Source organism: Dermochelys coriacea, chromosome 2 (assembly GCF_009764565.3).
Source record: "Dermochelys coriacea isolate rDerCor1 chromosome 2, rDerCor1.pri.v4, whole genome shotgun sequence".
Taxonomy (NCBI): domain Eukaryota; kingdom Metazoa; phylum Chordata; order Testudines; family Dermochelyidae; genus Dermochelys; species Dermochelys coriacea.
In genome coordinates this window covers 75,875,994-75,896,212 of record NC_050069.1, presented here as the reverse complement: position 1 = coordinate 75,896,212, position 20,219 = coordinate 75,875,994, and the positions used below count along the sequence as shown (strand labels likewise).

The window sequence follows — 20,219 nt, the reverse complement described above, 5'->3', positions numbered from 1 at the left end:
AGTATAAATGTGGAGCAACTCTGGATTTTGCTCTGGAGTAAAACTGGTGTAAATAAAATGGGAATCAGGGTCCTATCTCCGGCCCTTTTCCATTTACAATGAGGGACAGAGGGAAAGATACTGCCTCAGTTGATCTTAGCCCATTTATGACTTCTTGGTCAAAATCAGCACTTTTAAAATTGTACCTAGAACTCAATTGAAATCAAATGCATTCCACTGAACACAGGTGTAATATGCCCCTATAAGAATTCCATTAATTGTTGCTATGTCTGGAGATAATGCAAGTAAGAGAATCCTTTTAATTTCTGAGACTGAACTTTCCTTCACTGGGTGTGTTCTGCTGTACTGTATAGTGCTTTCAGCTGATGGCTTTATAATGTTCTTAAGTAGCTGGTGAAGTGTTTATTCATAAGAACATGCTGGATATTTGGTGCAGACTTCTTGCAATTGGATAAGTAGGAGAGGTTTAATGTACACTGAAGGCTGTATCTTTCTAGACACAGCATCTGAGGGTGGTTTTAGCTAAAGGACTTTTTGGCTTTATGGCCCAGTGGTGCTCAAGTTGGCTTGGGGAATGTCTAATTAAACATAATCTTTTCCATAACTTGTATTCTTCAACCATGTGAATTGAAGCATAGTGTTTTATCTTGTGATCCATTGTATCGTGATGCATTTACGTTGCTAATAATTTACATTTACATTGCTAATAATCTGAGTAAATAGCTCTAGTTCAGGGGGATTATCTCCAGAATGTAATCTTAGTTTAAAAACACTTTTAATATTGACCATTTTCTGTAACTGTCTGTGACCAAAATGTTTGGATCTGTGAGTGATCCACTGATTATTGTGGTAACTAAAGGATGGCTGCTGCTAAAAAGCATAGGTTCCCAAAGGCTAGGGGGAAGAGCATTAGCATGTGTACGAATTCCCTATTATGGGTCAGATCTTCGGCTGAGCACATTTGAAAAGCCAGGTTTAAGGGGCAAGCAGCTGAGTCTTTCCTGTTACTTTTCCTTGCAGACACAGAACAATTTTTTTAAAATATGAAACCTGACCCCTGGAATTTCAATATGCCCCATCTTTATAAAAATTGATAGATTCCCTCATGGTGATGTGATCAATGCACATCGTGTCTTTGGGCAGCCTGCTTTCTCCAGAGCAAGCAAATAATTAAGAAAAGGAGTACTTGTGGCATCTTAGAGACTAACAAATTTATTTATTTAAATAAATTTGCTAGTCTCTAAGGTGCCACAAGTACTCCTTTTTCTTTTTGCGAATACAGACTAACATGTCTGCTACTCTGAAACAAATAATTAAGGTCTATCCTGAAGTGGCAATAGGGGGCCTCATTTCTTATCTACAAGATAGCTGGAGGGATAAGGAACTGTTTAGTAAACCACATGCTGTGTTTCTTTCTCTGCATAATGCCAGAAATAGCATTTACTATTTTGGTATGGTAGTGTTTAAACCTAATGTGACACAAACATTAAGGAATAGAGCAAGTACCCAAGGGGATTTTATCAGGTACTATGTAAGCCAATAAAGTACATAAAAGGTCTAGGATCTGAATTTTCACTCCAACCACCTTAACATCACACTGGATTGTCCCTTTGAGTTAATCAGAGTGATGCTGGTCACATGTCATGGAAAAATGAGAGCTGAGTAGTTGTCTGCATAACCTAGTTTAGCATGAATTTAAGCCACACAGTGGCTTAAATTCATGCTAAACTACAAATCGCATCTGATTTGGTGTGCTCAATGTGTTGGTAATACTATTGTCAACTGCTATTAATTCCTTTAAAGTAAGCATTTATGTATGTCATTAAGTACAGTATTCTAATGTATAATAATCTGGCACAAATCTATATCCTCTAATATAGATGTACAATCATATTTGTCTATTTTACACTTGTGTTAGGTGACACTTTATTGTGGGCTCCTTAACACAATAACAATTTTCTTTAATTATTTAGTAAACCAAAAATATCAATAGAAATTTTACATTCTAGATGCATATTTAGAAAGAAAATATACATCCTGATTCAGCCTAACTTTAAATAGGTATTATAAGTGAATAGTTCTACTGAAGTTAGTGGAACTACTCATGCTCAAAATGAGATATATGCCTAAGTAGCTTATTCAGGTCTAGCTGAATAGTTAAGATGTGTGCATGCCTTACTAAGTAACTATGATTTTATTATTTTAATCTTGTCCTAAACCTTCTCTTCTTTTTTTACATGTATTTAGTGTATAAGCTCTTTCAGGCAGGGACATCTCTAAAGGGTTGAAAAATACCGACCACACTTTAGGGTGCTAAAATTAAAAAAAAAAATTAAATTTTATTTTAAAAAATTTTCTGAACTTTCATTTTGCTTTAAAATGTCTCAGTTGGTTTTTCTTCAGATAACTGTTCATTCCCTTTTAGTGAATTCAAAGAAAACAAGAATGACTGTTGAATGAACTAAGGAAATTGCCTTGATCGGAAGTTCAGTGCATTGTTGCTTTACAAGTGACTGAGATGTTACCATCTAACACTTCATATGAAATGAGTTGATCTTACTTTGCTTCCCAGTGGACAATTGTCCATATCACAACATTGGTCATAAAACCTAGCACTAATTGGAACCTTTGGTAGCTTTAGCAAAGAGGCCAAAGACTGAATGGGTATGTAGCTGGGGTTTCTGATCTCCAGTGGTTAGTGGTGAGTTCTACAGGCTGGAGTTGAGGCACATTATGAAGATGGTGCAGGAAAGTTTACACTCTGATGTCTCTACCTTTTAAAGACCCCATAATAGAGGCTCAACTTAAATTTATACCCCCAAATTAAAAAACATAGCCATCATGGCAGTTTTTTTTAGTTCTTTTACTAAACAACGAAGTAAAAGAAGCTGTGAGAGGCAAAAAGGCATCCTTTAAAAAGTGGAAGTTAAATCCTATGGAGGAAAATAGAAAGAAGCATAAACTCTGGCAAGTGAAGTATAAAAATATAATTAGGAAGGCCAAAAAAGAATTTGAAGAACAGCTAGCTAAAGACTCAAAAAGTAATAGTAAAATTTTTTAAGCATATCAGAAGCAAGAAGCCTGGTAAACAACCAGTGGGGCCACTGGACAATTGAGAAGCTAAAGGAGCACTCAAGGCTGAGGACGTGAGGGAGATTCCCAAACCTGAGCCATTCTTTTTAGGTGGCAAATCTGAGGAACTGTCCCAGATGGATGTGTCATTAGAGGAGGTTTTGGAACAAATTGAGAAACTAAATAGCAATAAATTTGCAGATGATACAAAACTACTCAAGATAGTTAAGTCCCAAGCAGACTGCAAAGAGCTACAAAGGGATCTCACGAAACTGGGTGACTGGGCAACAAAATGGCAGATGAAATTCAGTGTTGATAAATGCAAAGTAATGCACACTGGAAAACATAATTCCAACTATACATATAAAATGATGGGGTCTAAATTAACTGTTACCACTCAAAAAAGAGAACTTTGAGTCATTGTGGATAGTTCTCTGGAAACATCCACTCAATGTGGAGCAGCAGTCAAGAAAGCGAACAGAATGTTGGGAATCGTTAAGAAAGGGATAAGACAGAAAATATCATATTGCCTCCATATAAATCCATGGTACACCCACATCTTGAATACTGCATGCCGATATGGTTGCCCCATCTCAAAAAAGATATATTGGAATTGGGAAAGGTTCAGAAGAGGGCAACAAAAATGATTAGGGGTATAGAATGGCTTCTGTATGAGGAGAGATTAATAAGACTGGGACTTTGCAGCTTGGAAAAGAGACTAGGGAGGATATGGTAGAGCAGTGGTTCTCAAACTAGGGCCACTGCTTGTTCAGGGAAAGCCCCTGGCGTGCTGGGCCAGTTTATCTGCCGAGTCTGCAGGTTCGGCTGATCGTGGCTCTCACTGGCTGCGGTTTGCCACTCCAGGCCAATGGGGGCTGCGGGAAGCAGTGCAGGCTGAGGGATGTGCTGGCAATCTGTAGATAAACAAAGGATGTTAAGCCAGGTCTACTCTAGGAAAGTTTTTTGCTGGTATAGCTATACTGGCAACCTCTCCTAGTACAGATGAAGCAAAAAAGTACTGCTACCTGCATAGTTTATAGTTCCTCACTTAAGCTATATCAGCAAAAGTACTTTTTTGCCAGTATAACTTCATCTACACCAGGACTTAACCAGTAAAACATGTTGCTAAAAAATCACCCTGTAGCCAACATTGCTACACTGGTAAGTTTCTTGTGCAGGCCTGGCCTTGGTTTTCTTATAATAAAAGATGGTCTAAAGTCTTGATTAGAGTATGTTTTGAGGTATTTTTAAAATCAAAAGTGTTTATTTTTAAAGGACTTTATATCACTGTGGTTTTTTGTTTTGGGTGGTTTTTTTTTTTGTTTGGTTTTGTTGTTTACCCATCCACACTGTGGTAATGAGACACAGAGCACTAACTAGAATGGAGCTGAAAGTTCTGAGTAGAAAGAAGCAAATAGTGTTTTGAAAAATATTAAGTCTTGGTTGTGGTGCTCTTTGCTGCTAGGCAGGACTGGGTTTCAATTACTATTCATGCACTCAGTCCCCATACTGGCATTGGTAAGAATGCTGACAAGAGACTTGTATTGTCTTTAGTGACTTGCTAGCTGGTTAAAATGTAGTACGATTGGACTTGCATCCCAATCTTTACTTGGAAGTAATGTTGTCCCTTGTGGCAGGAGTTAATAGGGACCTGGAAGGGAATCTCCAAGAATGCAGTACATAGGGGTGGTGGTAGAAGGAAAAGCTTGAGCATTAATCAGGCTTTCCAGGTTCTTTTTGCTTTGCTTAATTAGTGGAAATGGCACCAGTTTTTCATTTTAATTAAAAGTGCTTTTGGATATTCACTGGTGATTGGGGTGCTGGAACAATTTTTATAGTGGAGGTGCTGAGACCTATTGAACCAAACTGTAAACCCTGTATATAATGGAATCCATTTCAAGCCAGTGGGTGCATCAGTACCCCTAGTTCCAGCTGTGTTGGTGATGATAGAAATGTAGGATTTTTGACTTGACCTACATTCTTAAAGCTGCATTTCTGTTTGTTTGTGTGTCTACCAAATGTGAAAGTTATAAAATCACCAAGGATATACAGCCATTTTATAACTCCTGTGGCTTAATGGCTTTGTTCCCTCTCACTGGTTCTAGAACTATGGAATTTTTTGCAGAGAACTATGAATGTGGGAAGAAGAAACCTACAGGATGATTTACTGTACTTGTACTGGTTTGCTTGCTGTACCTACAAAATGAGTTTTATTTGTAGCACATGCAATGTTTCCAAATGGAGACTGAGCCAGACGGACGGTCATGCAGATGGGACCCAAATTGCTCCCCCCCTATTTCCCCAATTGCATTAGATAAGATGTAGAAACACTGGTCTGTGAACAAATGAAAAACTGGAGTCCTGTCCAGACCTGGCACAGCCTGCAAAGGGAAACTAGATCTCTCTAGCCAATTGAATTGAAGTGGAATCCTAATGTGAACACATCTGAGAGAAATAATGCTGTAATGTTGTCTTCATCTGCTCTTCCCTGTGCTGTAGCTTTGTCAGTGCATGTTTTAAGCTATTTTGGTGACCTCAGTAAAGCAGCCTCTGTTCTTTGCTGTTGGTGAAGAAATAAAAATGTTTTTACAAGTTAGAGGTGGCTGAATGTTTTACTGCTTTCTGGTTTGACGGATCAGATAGGAATGTCTGGCAGCCAAAGACCTGCTACAGATTATTTTTATATTGTCTATCACTATATAGCAGCTTTTGCATCTGCATTATCTCATGTACTTCTAAGGCACCTGTGAGCTGTTTAGCAGCATTTATTTGTTTTTAAAAAGAGGCTCAGAAAAATGTTACAATGCTAACTATGAATCTGTTGTCTTTCCCACGTTATTTCAAGTCCATTACCAATTTAACAATGGGGGTATTCTTCAATCAAGTGTGGGGACATAAAGTAACTGGGCATATCCTTGGATTGATAATTGAAAAGTCTTCCACCTTTGTTTCCAGTTCAAATCCAGTGTGGATCAGTAGTGAAAGTTCCCATCTGTCAGTTCAGTGGCCTGCAAGGGGTCGGTGGTCTCAGCTGAGTTCCTCAGAGATAGATGCCTACATTACAAAACTCACCACCATGACTTGAGTAGGCTTCCCTGCAGCACAGTAGGTTGTTTTTGTTCTGTGGTTGAGCTCCTGCCAAATTAGTTATACTTGAACTTCTTTTGGATTTCTTTTTTTTAAAACCTCACTTATACAATAAGTGCAACTCCATAAACTAAGGTAATTTTTTCTTAAGCATCAAAACCACCTGAAAGGTCACAAATAGACTATATTTTAATCAGTGCATGAATTTTACTTTCAGAGGGGGGAGGAGAAATTGCTAATCCTGTCAGAAAATAGAAATCTGGTCAGAGTCTGTCTTTATGATAGCTGAGAAAGCTGTGAGGTTTTTATTAAATCTTGTCACTGAAATCTAATCACTTTTATAAATATATCTCATGATTTCCACTTGATTAAACCCTTGATTTTAAAAGGGTGAATTTAAGTGGTTTTTTTTTTTAATTTTGAAGCCAAAAATATCATGAGGCATCTGCCCAATTACTCATCACTCTTTTCCCACTCCCAGCCTTGAGTTTCCATAGACCTAATTAAAAGAGACTGTCCTCCCACACAGTTCAATGCACACTTTTGCTTGTGTGGGTTTCAGAGAAGAGCCAGAGAAACTCATTTAAAAGGTTTGATTTTTGGTTAACATATCTGTGAACCATTGTGGTTCAACCTCTCATAATGGTGGGTGCCCAATTAAGCTTTTAATCTAATTGTATATAAATGAATAATATTACTTGCTAAAAATGCATAGTAGTTCAAGTCAAAGATAATTTTCCTTGCTACTTTAGAAATGTGAAAATATGCAGGAAGGTTTTAAGTATCTGTGGATATGCAGAGTGGTTTAAGGGGCAAAAAAGCCTGGGGGATAGGGAACTGTTTCTAAACTGTGGGGTGGAAGAGAAGAGAAGGAAGAGATACCTAACATGGCTATTAACATAACTGCTAATTCTATTAGCAATGCTAGTTATTCAGTAGTGTCTCACCATATATTGACACCATTTCCCCTTTTTTACCCTCCCCCAACAAGATTTTTTTTAAAAAGGAAAGCTATCGAATGGTTTTAGTACATACTGAAATTGAAAGAAATTTGGAAACTTAAAAAGGAAGATGAAAATGTTCATTTAAGCATAGTCTCAGATGAAGCTAGAGAACACACAATAGTGGATTAGGATCTCATACTTGTAACAGGGTTGGGGGAAATCCAGTCCGAGTAGCAAAGCAATTACAGGTCTGGGTACTGGGAAGGTGTTCAATTTAGACCTTTATAATACTTTACAGGCCGGGGCTCAATGCTGATATACAGTTACATAATAATGTACATTTAAGTTCAGCCCCTTTCTAATAAGGGGCAGATCTACTTTCTATTTAAAAACAAAAAAAAAAAAACACCCCCCTTCTCAAAAGCTGCACCATTTTAAATTAGAAGAGGAAATATTTGCACTAAGGGAGATCAAATGTGGCATGCACATGAAAATAGAAAAATACCGGGGCAAAATAAGGGGGGTAGGGGGTTTAGCGCGTGGGCGCTGTTTTCATGGTTGGATTTTATCACTACCAGCCGGGCATTGTAAGCGATGGTGGTGAGGCTTCCAGGCGAATCCCGGAAGTTTGAGACCAGCAATAACTGCGTCTTGCTGGGGAAAGGTTTCAGAGTAGCAGCCGTGTTAGTCTGTATTCGCAAAAAGAAAAGGAGGACTTGTGGCACCTTAGAGACTAACACATTTATTAGAGCATGAGCTTTCGTGAGCTACAGCTCACTTCATCGGATGCATTTGGTGGAAAATACAGAGGGGAGATGCATTTCCACCAAATGCATCCGATGAAGTGAGCTGTAGCTCACGAAAGCTCATGCTCTAATAAATGTGTTAGTCTCTAAGGTGCCACAAGTCCGCCTTTTCTTTTTGCTGGGGAAAGACGACGGTGGATTACGATCTTTCCCCAACGCTTGTTTCGTTCCCTCGTACATGCAGGTCGCAACGCTAAAGTGACTCCCCCCGTCACATGGAGCAGGGCGAAAGACGGCTGGCAGCTCCGCGTCGTGAAAAGGGCTTTTTGCCATGCCACCCTTCTCCACCAATCAGCGGAGAAGAATTTGGCTTTTAGCGGGGGCTAAGTTAAAGCTACGGTGGAAAAGACCGGGCCGGGAGGGGGGGGGTCCTCCCAGCTCGCCCCCTTCCTCTCCCCAGTCACGGCGGCTCCCTGCAGCGTGTTCCCCGGGGAAACGGTGCATTTCCTATGTTAAAACCCCCACCGCTGAACGCAGCTCGGGCTTGCGCCAGCGTCTCCCCTTCAGCGTGACTCTGCAACCCGTGGGGTCGGCCCCGCGTGCAGCCCGCCGCCTGCTGGGCCGCTTCCCTGGCTGGAGCTGAAGTGAAACGGGCCGGGGGGGTGGGGACGCGCCGGCCCTGAGGAGGTTGCGGGGCCGCCGCCGCCGCCGCCCCCCGCCCGGGCCGGGCTCTTTGTGTACACAGCTGCACGGCGCGCCGGGGACCGAAAGGAAACGGTTCGAGGAAGGGCTGGCCGCGGAGGCGGCGAGGCTGTTGTCCGGGGGGCTGGCGCGCCGCGAGCCAGATGTAGGCCGCCCCCCCCCCCCCCACATCCCCGCCTCGCTTGGGCGGCACTGGCGCGGCCACGCCGGAGCCCTTGTGCGAACCGAGGAGATCTGATGAGTTAGCTGGTTGCTATGGTGAGAGGGCGGGGAGAGCCGCGTCACGTGAGCAGGGTGCTGCTCCCGGCGGTTTGACGTCAGCAGGGAGGGGAGCGCGAGCGCGAGCGCGAGCAGCCAGCCGCTGTGGCGAAGCAGCAGAGCAGCCCCGGCGCAGCCTCTCCGCCGACCTTCCGCGCGCGAGCCAGGCAGCCCGCCGTGTGGGGGTGGGAGCGCGCGCCAATGCCGGGACCGACCCAAACGCTGTCCCCAAATGGCGAGAACAACAACGACATCCTGCAGGATAACGGCACCATCATCCCCTTCAGGAAGCACACGGTGCGCGGGGAGCGTTCCTACAGGTAACCCGCGCTGGCTTGCGGGGATCGCCCGGGTGCGGGTGCCCGCGTGATTGGGGTGGGGGCTGCTGCGGGCACTGCAGCAAAGGGACAGGCGGGGGGATTACATAACAAAACACCGCGGGCGTGTTAAAAATAAGCTGGGACCTATTAGCCGGGGTCCTGCCTCGCCTGCATGGAAGCCTGGCTGTTGGAAATAGGGCTTGTATTGTCCAGCTGGAAAACATTTCGTGAGTAGATTTGCTGCCTGTAGGGGCTCTTCCCCGCCCGCCCCACAGACCCCTCCTTCCTTGCGTGTTGATAAAAAATGCAAGCGAGAGAGATCTGTGGGGTCGCCCAAAGGGAGCTGGGCTGCAGCGCCGAATTTCTGGCTGTGCCGGGGTCGCTGGGCATCTGCGCGTGAAAGCTAAGGCGAAGGGATGGAGTAAAAACGGCTTGTGCCTGCCCTGGTGCGTGCAGGAAAAATGGAATCCTCTAGATTAAACTGCAGTCGATGATGATGATGATGATGTTAAAGCGCCAGATTGATGGAGCTTTGTAACAGTTCTGCTCCCTGATTGGTGGAAGGCTTGACAGCAGAGGTCACGGTGTCACACATTCACTAAAATTTCCTCCTCGAAACCGAGGGTTTATTAGCGACAAGGTGGACTGCAGCCGTTTCTAGAAGACACTGCGTATCCCCGTGCCTTTTCTTTGATTCTGGTGTGTGGCAGGGAACACAGCCCTTCTTTCCAATTGGGAGGCAGTTGCGTTGCATTTTTGACTGTATGGTTTGAGGATGGTGGCTGTGTTCTTTGTCGCAGTTGTACGCATTTTTGATTAATGGTTTGGCATGTATTGTTGGCACCGTTTTTACATTAACATATCTGACAATGTGGTCCAGTAGATAAGCTAATTAAAATTGTTTGCATTTTTGATAAGGGTAACAATGTAGCCTTGAATGCAACTAGTTTTATGTGCTCTGAGCTGTAGACTTGAAGTGTGATAATATGATCCGTCCTATCTCCTCTAAAGTTAAGATGCAGTTATTTTAAATGCTGCCTTCATGACAGCAAGCTGTGCCTTTTCTGAGCACACACATCTTTCAAAGCTCATATTCTCAAACCAGCAACAGGAAATGATACTGTCCTTAAAGTGTTTAGCTAAATATTTAGATAATGTATGCTATCTGATTGTACATAGAACTGGATCAAAATAAACCTAAGTGTTTTGCTAAGTTAGCCAAAGAAAATCAGAATATTTCACTTTATTTTTTATTAGGAATAATTGGGCCCTAATAACTCAGTTATGACAATATTAACCTTGTAAGTAAATCTTGGTGGAATCCATACAGTTCCCCCAAAAGCTCATGGCTTAGCACTCAAATTAATGTGGTGAGGTGACATACTTGTGGAATCCAAGTGCTTACTCTACCATGAATGCCACACACAAATTCAGCCTGTACTTTATTAGAATCTTATTGCTTCCCAGAGGCCTTCAGGTCTCTGCAGGCATTTCATTTATGTTGATAGAGTTCATTGGGCTTAGTTTTAAAGCTGCATTATTAAACTTCCAATAGGTTTTTCACCTTTTATAAAGAATCATTCCTACTGGCAGGAAGACTGAAGCTCTCATTTTGTAGATTTAAATTCCTGCCATGTAGCATAGTTTTGTTTGAGAGGGAAGCTGAACTTTTACCACATGGCTAAATGGAAGCATTCTGCTGTGTCTTTGCAGTTGGGCTGTATTCTGGTAACAGAATCTTTTGATACAAGCAAGTTTAATGTTAGGCACTCCAGTTTGACTTACAAAAGATAGCACTGTCTTCAGTGTTTGTTGAAACCCCTTGGTCAATAAGATCCTCCCATTGCACTGTGCACCAGAGAGGAACCACTGTTTACATTTAGTTCTTCTGCACCTACCAACAAAATAATCAGTTTCTTGCCTGACAATAATGCATGTTGGAATGATATTCACATCAACAAGACTATGCCCAAAAATAGAATTTTTGAAAAATGGCTGTAGTAAGACTCCTGGAAACATTATGGTGGAAATGAATGTATCAATTAAATAATACTTTACAAGAAAATTGCTTACATTTAGCCTTTTACCCAGAGACTGTCCAGGCCTCAAGATGTTTTAAATCCTCTTTATCAATTCACCCACCTGTGAGAATGGAATGTAGCACATTACCTGTCAACACGATCACTATACATCATTTTAGGATAGTTAAATGAATAATGCAAGCTAGAATGGCAACTTTATTTTGTGAATAAGCACTGGACTGGGATTCAGGAGATCTGGAATCTGTTCTTGGCTCTGCTAACAACTTGCCTTGTGACCTGGGACAAGTCATTTTACCTGTCCTTGCCAGTTTTCCTATCAAATAGGGGTAATGATACTTTCATAAAGTGTTCTGAGACCTACAGATGAAAAGTGCTGTATAAGTCAATACTACTTAACTGAAACTTACAGGAAATATTTAGTTAAATAGCTAAATTGGGGTTTTATCATGACACGAGATCACATTCTTAATTTTGCTGAAGCTGCCATGAAATCTTTAAAGACTCAGTTGGTTTAGGGCTCTGAAGTACCTTGAGTTCTAGTAGGATGAAAGTCCTTATACACAAGTAAATTGTTTCGTCTGAAAGGCAGCATCACACCCACTAAGATTGTGCTGGACTATTAGTTCAATTGAATTTGAGGGGGGGAAATGCACCTTGTATAAAAATCTGTCCAATTTCTTGTGTAGCATTTTGAATTTTCCTTGTAGCTTTCATATTCAAATACTGACCAGAACAAACATCTCATAAAATCACACCCCAAGCTGGCATGGCTCTGATGGTTAGTTGGTTCCATCTATATTTAGAAATATGCATTAATTGTACTCTTAAAAAAATTCTAAAACATTAAGTAGAAGTCAGTTGTTGGGCAAATCTTGTGTAAAAAAAAAAAACCCAACCAAACAAAAAAACATTCTGCTCGCAATCTAGTTTGGCCAAGTTAGACTGTGCCTACTATGTTTTCATGAAAAGCAAATACTGTATCTCTCTCCTACAGTGTTCGACACCATCTCAAGTTATTCTCCATAATATACCTTAGATGCTTTTATGTAAACACATCTTATTTTAAACAAAGGAAATGGTTGTTGGTCATAATAAACAAAAGTATATTTGTTAATCTGGTGGAAAAAATAGTGCTTTTATAATATTTAATATTGTTGGGCATTATTTAACTCTTGTACAGTGCTTTTCATGTGTAAATCTCAATGCACTTTTCAAAGGAAGGGAGTATCATTATCTCCGTTTTGCAGATGGAGAAACTGAGACCAAAGTGACTTGGCCAAGGTCGTCCAGCATTCCAGGAGCAGAGCAAATAATAGAATCCGGGTCTCCTGAGTCCCAATATAGTGCTTTATCCACTAGCCCATGTAATAGTTGTCAACATCCTTGTGAGGTAGATAACCCCATCTTACAGATATGGGAACACGTTTACAAAGTGATAAGTGGCTTGCAGTAGGTTACCTAGAGAGTCAATAGCAGAGCTACTATTCAAACGCTGAAGCAGTTCCTGGCTTCCAACTCTGTGCTCGATCCATAAGATCATGTTGCATCTTACAGTAAATAATTGTAAGTATTAAATTTATATTAGTTTATTAAAATGCTATTTCTGGGGTGGAAAGGAAGGACAAGCGGGTGTTAGTTTGATACATATCAGTCAGGAGGCTTGGCTGTAAATTTGGTTTGGCACTATGGTGTAGTAAATTTTGATGGCCAAGAATGGATCTTGGCTCCCACCAGAGAATAGCCCCATATTTGCTCATAATTATAATTCTCTGCCCTAGCTAAATATAAGTAAATCAGTAAAGCAGCAAATCAGTAATGACAGTGCTGGGTGGGGACATTTTTAAACAGGCACCTTGGCCACAGCACCCTATGCCACAATCTAGGCAATTCAATCAGTTCACCAGCCACACACAAATATTTAAAGTATTTGTCAAGTTTCATATTACAAATCTGAGGTAAAATTTTTAATTCACTGAAGTAGTGGAGTCTTACACCCTCTTTCTTTGGATACCACTCCTAATTTTGTTTTATCCATGTGCAGTTGGGAAATCAGATTTATTAATTGGCCTTTTGTCCACTAGCCATATCACTTACTTCACTACCCTAAGCTTTTAAGAATGAGTGTTTAAAGTTTTTAGGACTCTTTCAGGCTTTTTGCTTGTACATACAGCTTGAGTACAGATTTATATATTTTCTGACACAATATCTTCGTTTAGTTATAAATATTTGCCTACTGTAAGTGTCCTCTTCTCTCTTAAGGAGGAGCTGGTATTTACACTGCTAATGTATAGCTTTTCTGTGCATCATAACGAATTCGGAACAGAAGTGATGGTGTCCTCATCCACTGATTACAAAAACTATAATGTTTGACAGGATATGTCCAGAGTTTCAGTTGGTATAGGGATTTTCAGATGGTAATTTCTTTGGCCTATAGAAGATAGAGTTAAATTATCAGTAGAATGTTAACTGTTTTAGGACCCAGAAGTCTAGAATCATCCTTCACAACTTTTGTTTCCCTTGTATTAAGTCCTGGACAAATTTTCTACTTGAGAATTTTGGACCATGAATCATTCATCCTTAAGAAAACCTGCATTATATATCTTGAGGGTTTCTCTGTTTTGTTAAACTAGTTTCATCCACTGTTATTTTACTCTTTTAGTTAATCTATTCCTTCAGTATGTCTAGAGCAGTGGAATTTAGTTTTTGGTACAAAATAACTGTATTCTTTACTTAAGTATTTAAGAAGGATATATTGCATTACCTTAGTTTGGTTAGACAGAACACAAACTCCTGCCTGCTGCACTCCAGCAAATAGTTCAATTGACTTTAAATAAGACTATTCCCATGGATGAAATGAGTAGAATAGGGCTCAGTCTTGTTGCAAGGAATTATGGGAGAAGATACTAAATAAACAAGTACTCTCATTTTATGGAGTTGGATAAGTAAGGCTCACAGTCTGCAGTTCAGTCCCACATCCTTCAGTCTCTGAAAATTTCAAACACTAACCATGACAAGTGCTATTATAAATTAGATATAAAGGTTAGACTTTCAAAAGTGCTCAGTGTTGATCTGTTTGCTCCCATTGCAGTTGATGGGAGTCTTAGCTTTGACTTCAGTGGGAACAGATTTAGATCAGTGCTGAGTGCTTTTGAAAATCATATCCTATATGTTTGGCTCTAGTCCAAAAGGTATGGACTCTGTTTGATAACCCCTCTTGCCTGTCAAAGCATCTGAAGTAAAATACTACCACCGTGATAAGGTAATACCCGTGGTAATGTCCTGTGTGTATTAAATGGTGACTTAAAGGATGCAGTTAGTCTCCAGTGTAACTTGTATGAGTGATGCAAGAATCTTTCCTTACCTACTACCTGTAGGTTGGACAATAGATGTTCTTTCTCTTCTTCTCATACAGGTTGGTTTCCTATCTCATCCCAGTTCCCCTTCACCGAGCCTATTGGTTTTTTTTTTTTTTATTTTTAAAAAGGCTATTTTCTGCTTCTTAAAAACTGGAGTGAACAGATTCTGATTCTGGGATAAATTGGAGACAGTGTTTCAATTAGGGTGACCAGATGTCCCGATTTTATAGGGACAGTCCTGATTTTGGGGTCTTTTTCTTATATAGGCTCCTATTACCCCCCCACCCCTTCCCGATTTTTCACATTTGCTGTCTGGTCACCCTAGTTTCAATGGATATAGCCCATCTGAGAATCCTGCTTACAAAATGGGCTAGAGTGGCACATCGTGGAGCTCTACTTAAAGAGAACTTGTTTTGGTAAAACAAATGTTCTGAGTGTACTCAAACGCTACAGTTGATCGGTAGGGCAAGGGGTTGATCTCATTTGCGCAATAGCATTGCATTGGCATTTCAAAATGTAAATATTCCTCAGCCTGAAATTGTTGAGGATCCTATTCTGATTATAACTTAGATTCTTGTTGAAGAGACCCTCTTTATGACTTGCAAGACAGTCTAGCATTAGGTCATGTAAGGAAGTGAAACTAAAACTTTTTCCAACATACTATCCTCCTCTTAGTCTTCAGGCTGGTTCTGTCTGACTGAAGTGCTTTGGGTAGAATTGAAATATATGCTGCCTTTGTGGGTCTCTGGAGCATCCAGTGGCTAGGTGGGTTTTATTTTAAAGGTACAGCTTGTTGAGCTGCTTATTAATACGGTCACCACCCCACTGTTGTGTGGGTGCTAGCAAAAAGAGAGTAGACTTAAGATATTAGAAAATTTAACCTGATGTATCCTTTAGGAATAACCTTTTTGGCTTCGCCCCAGCCTTGTCCTCTTGTGGGGATACCTTGTTGCTAGTTACGTTCCTGATGGTGAGGTTAGTGTTTCCTGCTGCCACTGCAGCTGACAGTGAAAAATGTCTTAACAGAATTTATATGGAAAAAAGGTTGGTTAGTTTGGGGAACGTAGGTGTGGGGTATTGCATGGTTTTTGCCCACAAGAAGAAAGGTATTAAGTAAATTGACAGGAGCAAGGTAGAAACCTTTATTGTCCTTTGTCCTTTGCTATGTGGGTGGAGTGAGTGAGGTCTAACTGCCTTGTCACATTTGACACTAGACTGTAAGAATAGAACCCTCTGTGCAGACCTAGGTTCTGTGAAGCGTAATGGACCCATTTGGCCCCCGGAGCCACCAAACCCAGACATCAGCTAAATCTGGAGAACAACAAATGAGAAAACAGGGATGGAAGTGAAGGTCAAAGGGATAAAGTCAGGGATTCAGAGGAGGACACCGAGCGGAGAACCCCAGACAGCGTCCACTACTCCTCGGAGTTGTCCAGGGAGGCAGTGGACGCTTCCCAGAGGAACTCTGCCTGGTTATGTGACTTAAGGAGGGACCAAAAGTAGACCCCACAGTCATAGAGCACCCACCATCCAGCTTCTTCCTCCTGGTATGATGGATGGCCATCTTGGCCATGCCAGAAGGAGGTCTTATGACTTTGTGGTGCCATAGACAGAGTGTGCTTGGATCATGAGGTGTGGGGGGGAAAAAGGGCAGCCAGTAACTCAGAAGGAGATTCTGGAGGAATGGGAAGACAGGCTACAGTATGGTGCACCCTATATAAATGCACACCATGGTCTTCCTCTTGTTGGAGAAAGAGCAGGTGTTGGGGAAGGTTGGGAACCATGGTGTGCATTGATATAGGGTGCACCACATGCCCGTGCTTACGGTAAGATGTGAGGCAGTGAATGAAGTTAGATCAGGCATGTATACGATAGGTTGGAGGATAGGGAATGAAAACTCACATAGTGTAGCGCTATATTTGTAGTACTTATTCACTCCAAAATGCAAGTGAATTTTTGAAATGTGTAACAATTGTTGGAGAAAAATTCCTGCACTCATCCTCCCACTCTAAGGAAGCCATAGCTCAGGCTTGGTAAAGAAGCAGATTAGCATGTGTCAGCTTTTTACTCCCTGCAGACTTTCCAACCAACCCTCTTGGCAGTTTCATAATAGAAAATGAGTGGTTTTATCACATATTGTCAATCCCATTAACTGGTGATCTTGTTAATACTAAATTGAATACAACGTAATTCAAAATGAGAATCTACTATTTGCATGCAATATTCTGGTTGTGAAGCTCTTTATTACTGAAATGTTGCTGAAGAGTAAGTTTTGTGGACTAACACTTAGTGCACACCAAATCACAGGGAAGGCAAGGAGCATCTGGTAAAATCATATATGTATTTTAAAGGTCTGGCTTGACCAATTTGATTTCATTTTCCTTTCATGTATAGCTGTAAACAAACTAACTGAATCATAATTCAGTTAAATCTGTTTCTCTGTCACACTGTCCAAAAAGGATTGGCTCATCAAGAGGAAATGTAAACATTAATCAGTGAAGGGAGGCTTAAGGATGTAGCTTTCATAGGAAAACCTACAACTGTGCCAAACTGAGCTGCTGGGGGAGGAATGTCCCATGCAGGCTGTGGGCCAGATCTGGCTCCTATTTATGCTAGTTTTGCACCAGTTAACTCATTTGAAATCAATGGGGCAATTCTCACCTACTGCCTTGTCAGAAAAGAATCACATGTTATGAACCTGGTACATATGTGAATAGCAAAGGAAGGGAAAGATTATTATAATCTTGTGTAAATGAGGGGGTTTTAAGAGTGCTGTAGAATAATATTTTAAAAATCAGTGGAATTGACCAAGAAACCATTTCTCAAATGAAAAAATGTTAGCCAGTGTTTTTGTCTGCATAACCAGGCTCCTGCACCAATAGTACTGCAATGTGCAGCTGAAGAAAGGAATATCCAATCGTTTTGCTTCACTGAGATGCAGAAAATCAATTAAGAATGTGTATGTGCTCTTGTTGTGGTTTTTTTATATCGTGGTGTGGGCAGGTACTCTGAGTGTAATTACAGCTGCTCTTTAGATACTCATTTTCAGTATTGCATTTCTTGGCAAAGCTCTAGCACGTGGTCAGTCCAAAGGGCTGTGGACAAGTGACATTTCAGAGAAGATATATTATTAGAAGTATGTAAAATGAGCGTTCCTCATACAGCAGGGCTTTTTTTCATACAGTGCAAGTCTGCAACCTAAAAAGCTGCATTTAGTCAGAGATGCACTTGAATGCAAATTATTGTTAGTCTCTCTGGAATGCAGTGTGTGGATTCTCAGAAGGGCTGTTAGTACAATACTGTGTTCTAAAAAATAAAAATATGCCTCAGGTAGATTTATACATTATTATGAAGAGGAAAACCTTTTAAGGTTAATCCCTGTGGAACAAGTGAGATAGTTGCCTGATTGAGATGCATTAAAACAATATACATCCCATTAAAATATTTGTTACTGTATTCAGTATCTTATAAAGGGTAGCTTATCATTAACACCATTATAGAAATCCTGAGTAATGGCTTGCTATGTGGAGGTGGAGTATACATCTCCAGTGAGAGAGAAGCCTCTTGGAGAGTTTCATTTACAGAAAGAATATCATTTGTGAGAGTTGGAAACATGGAGGCTGTGAAATTAAAATAGGTTAAATAAAAGGAATGTTTCATACTGAAACTACAGCATTAGCTCAGAAATAACAGAACTCTGTTGGAATCTTGTTGAACACAGAGAGGGTTATGAGATTAACTCACCAAATTGTACTAAATTTGAATGATTTGTGTTGGGCCCTGTTGCAACACTTTTTTGCCCAGTTGTCAATATTAAAAATTGTGAATGTCTTACAAAATATTACACAAGGTGCATGCAGATTCTGATTCAGAATCTGAAAACAGACTGTTCTCAGTTGCCATATTTCTTCATCCCAAAAATCAAAATGGCTCAGCCGTTGGACATCTTTGTGCATTACTGCCTGGCACTACTCACTGTCTAGCACGGATCTTTAAATAAAGGCCCAAACTCTCCTTTGAAAGTAATGTAGCTTCTTTCTGTGCCCTTTCTGTTGTCTCTAGGTCACATGCCATGGATTAGTATCAATTTTAGCTAATACTCCTTTATTTAGGGCAGGGTCTGTGTTTCCGATACCACTTCCACCATTTCCTGCCAAAGAATACAATGTTAGAATATGATAGAAATTAATTGGATTCAGAACAAGACATATAAGGGCTAGTCTACACTACAAAGGACTTGCTGGTATAGCTATAGTCTGTTAGGGATGGTAAGAAAAAAATGACATTAGAAATAACTTTTTGTAAATGTGCCACAAGGTTGTTTTTTTGACAGCTTGTGCTGTGCCAGACTGGTGTTTTTGTTCCTGAAATGTGTTGTTACCTAATTTCATCCAGCAGGAAGGTAGTGTGCAAATTATAGGGAAACATTTCTTTTACAATATCACTATACATAAATGACCACAAGTTCATAGGGCAATGGAAAGGGGAGGAGAGTATAGGGTTTCTGCATAATAATTAAGTAGTGGGTTTTCATGGCAATGGATGATCTGATGACATTGGACTTTATGATGATTTTCTTTAATCATAATTAGTCACAAGAATAAAAAAGTCATGATTAATTGCAGTTTTAATCTCACTGTTAATAAAATACCAATATAAATTTATTCTAAATATTTTGGGATCTTTTCCTACATTTTCAAATACATTGATTGCAATTACAACACGATACCAAGTGTACAGTGCTCACTTTATATTATTGTTTTGATTACAAATATTTGCACTGTAAAAAAGGTAAAAAATTGTATTTTTCAATTCACATCTTACAAATACTGTTGTGCAATCTCTTTATCGTGAAAGTGCAACTTACAAATGCAGAATTACTTTGTTTTTGTTTGAGTGCAGCTATGTAAAACTTTAGAGCCTACATGTTGAAATATGAAGGGGCATATGAATGTTTAATGTATCTCGCATGTAAATACCTTGCATTGCCAGCTACAGCAGTGCCATGTGAATGCCTGTTCTCACTTTCAGGTGACATTGTAAATAAGAAGCGTGCACCATTATCACCCATAAATGTAAACAAACTTGTTTGTCTTAGCGATTGGCTGATCAAGAAGTAGGACTGAGTGGATTTGTATGAGGTGAATTGAAAAATACTATTTCTTTTGTTTATCTTTTTAAACTCTTACCCTTAAGGAAATTCAATAAAGATCACAGCCACATCTGTTAAATCTAAGTGTCATGTGACCCATGTCATCTTATTGCACGTTGATTAATGTTGGGGGCGGAGAGAAGGCCTACAGAGTGAACCTGTTTTGTCACATGACCCTGTAAGCAGATTGACAGTCCAAGGGTTTAATAAATACATATTTACAGTGTGCAACTTAATTTACATATCAGTGTGTGCCTATAGGTTACTGCATGTTGAGGTGTTTGTTGCATGATGCATTTTTCTTCAACTAAATTGCTTGTTTGTTGTTTACAGCGTTTATGGTGGGGATTGAACTCACTAGTGTCACCATGTGTCAGATGGGAGTGTACTTTAGGACTTGACCTTAAAATATTCCATTAAAGGAGGACAAATTCTATTAAACAGTACATCCACCTTTCTCTTAGCTTAAGGTGAACTAGGACACAACTTTGCTAGCCCTTCCAGATAAAAGGGGTGTGTCTGAACTGGTAATTCTGTTCT

At 40.3% G+C, this 20,219-nt stretch overlaps 1 protein-coding gene across 3 annotated transcripts in view; it reads left to right on the top strand.

Annotated features, from left to right (window-relative positions):
• MAPRE2 (microtubule associated protein RP/EB family member 2) overlaps positions 1 to 20,219 on the top strand; it is a 153,736-nt gene that overhangs the window by 56,641 nt on the left and 76,876 nt on the right. The window contains exon 1 of one of the 3 annotated variants that reach the window (XM_038391741.2): positions 8,733 to 9,129. The exons of the other annotated variants lie outside the window; for them this stretch is intronic. Within the exon in view, the coding sequence (XP_038247669.1) occupies positions 9,011 to 9,129 (119 nt within the window). The 5' untranslated portion in view covers positions 8,733 to 9,010. Of the gene's footprint in view, positions 1 to 8,732; positions 9,130 to 20,219 lie in introns of those variants that run through there. 3 annotated transcript variants of the gene reach the window in all.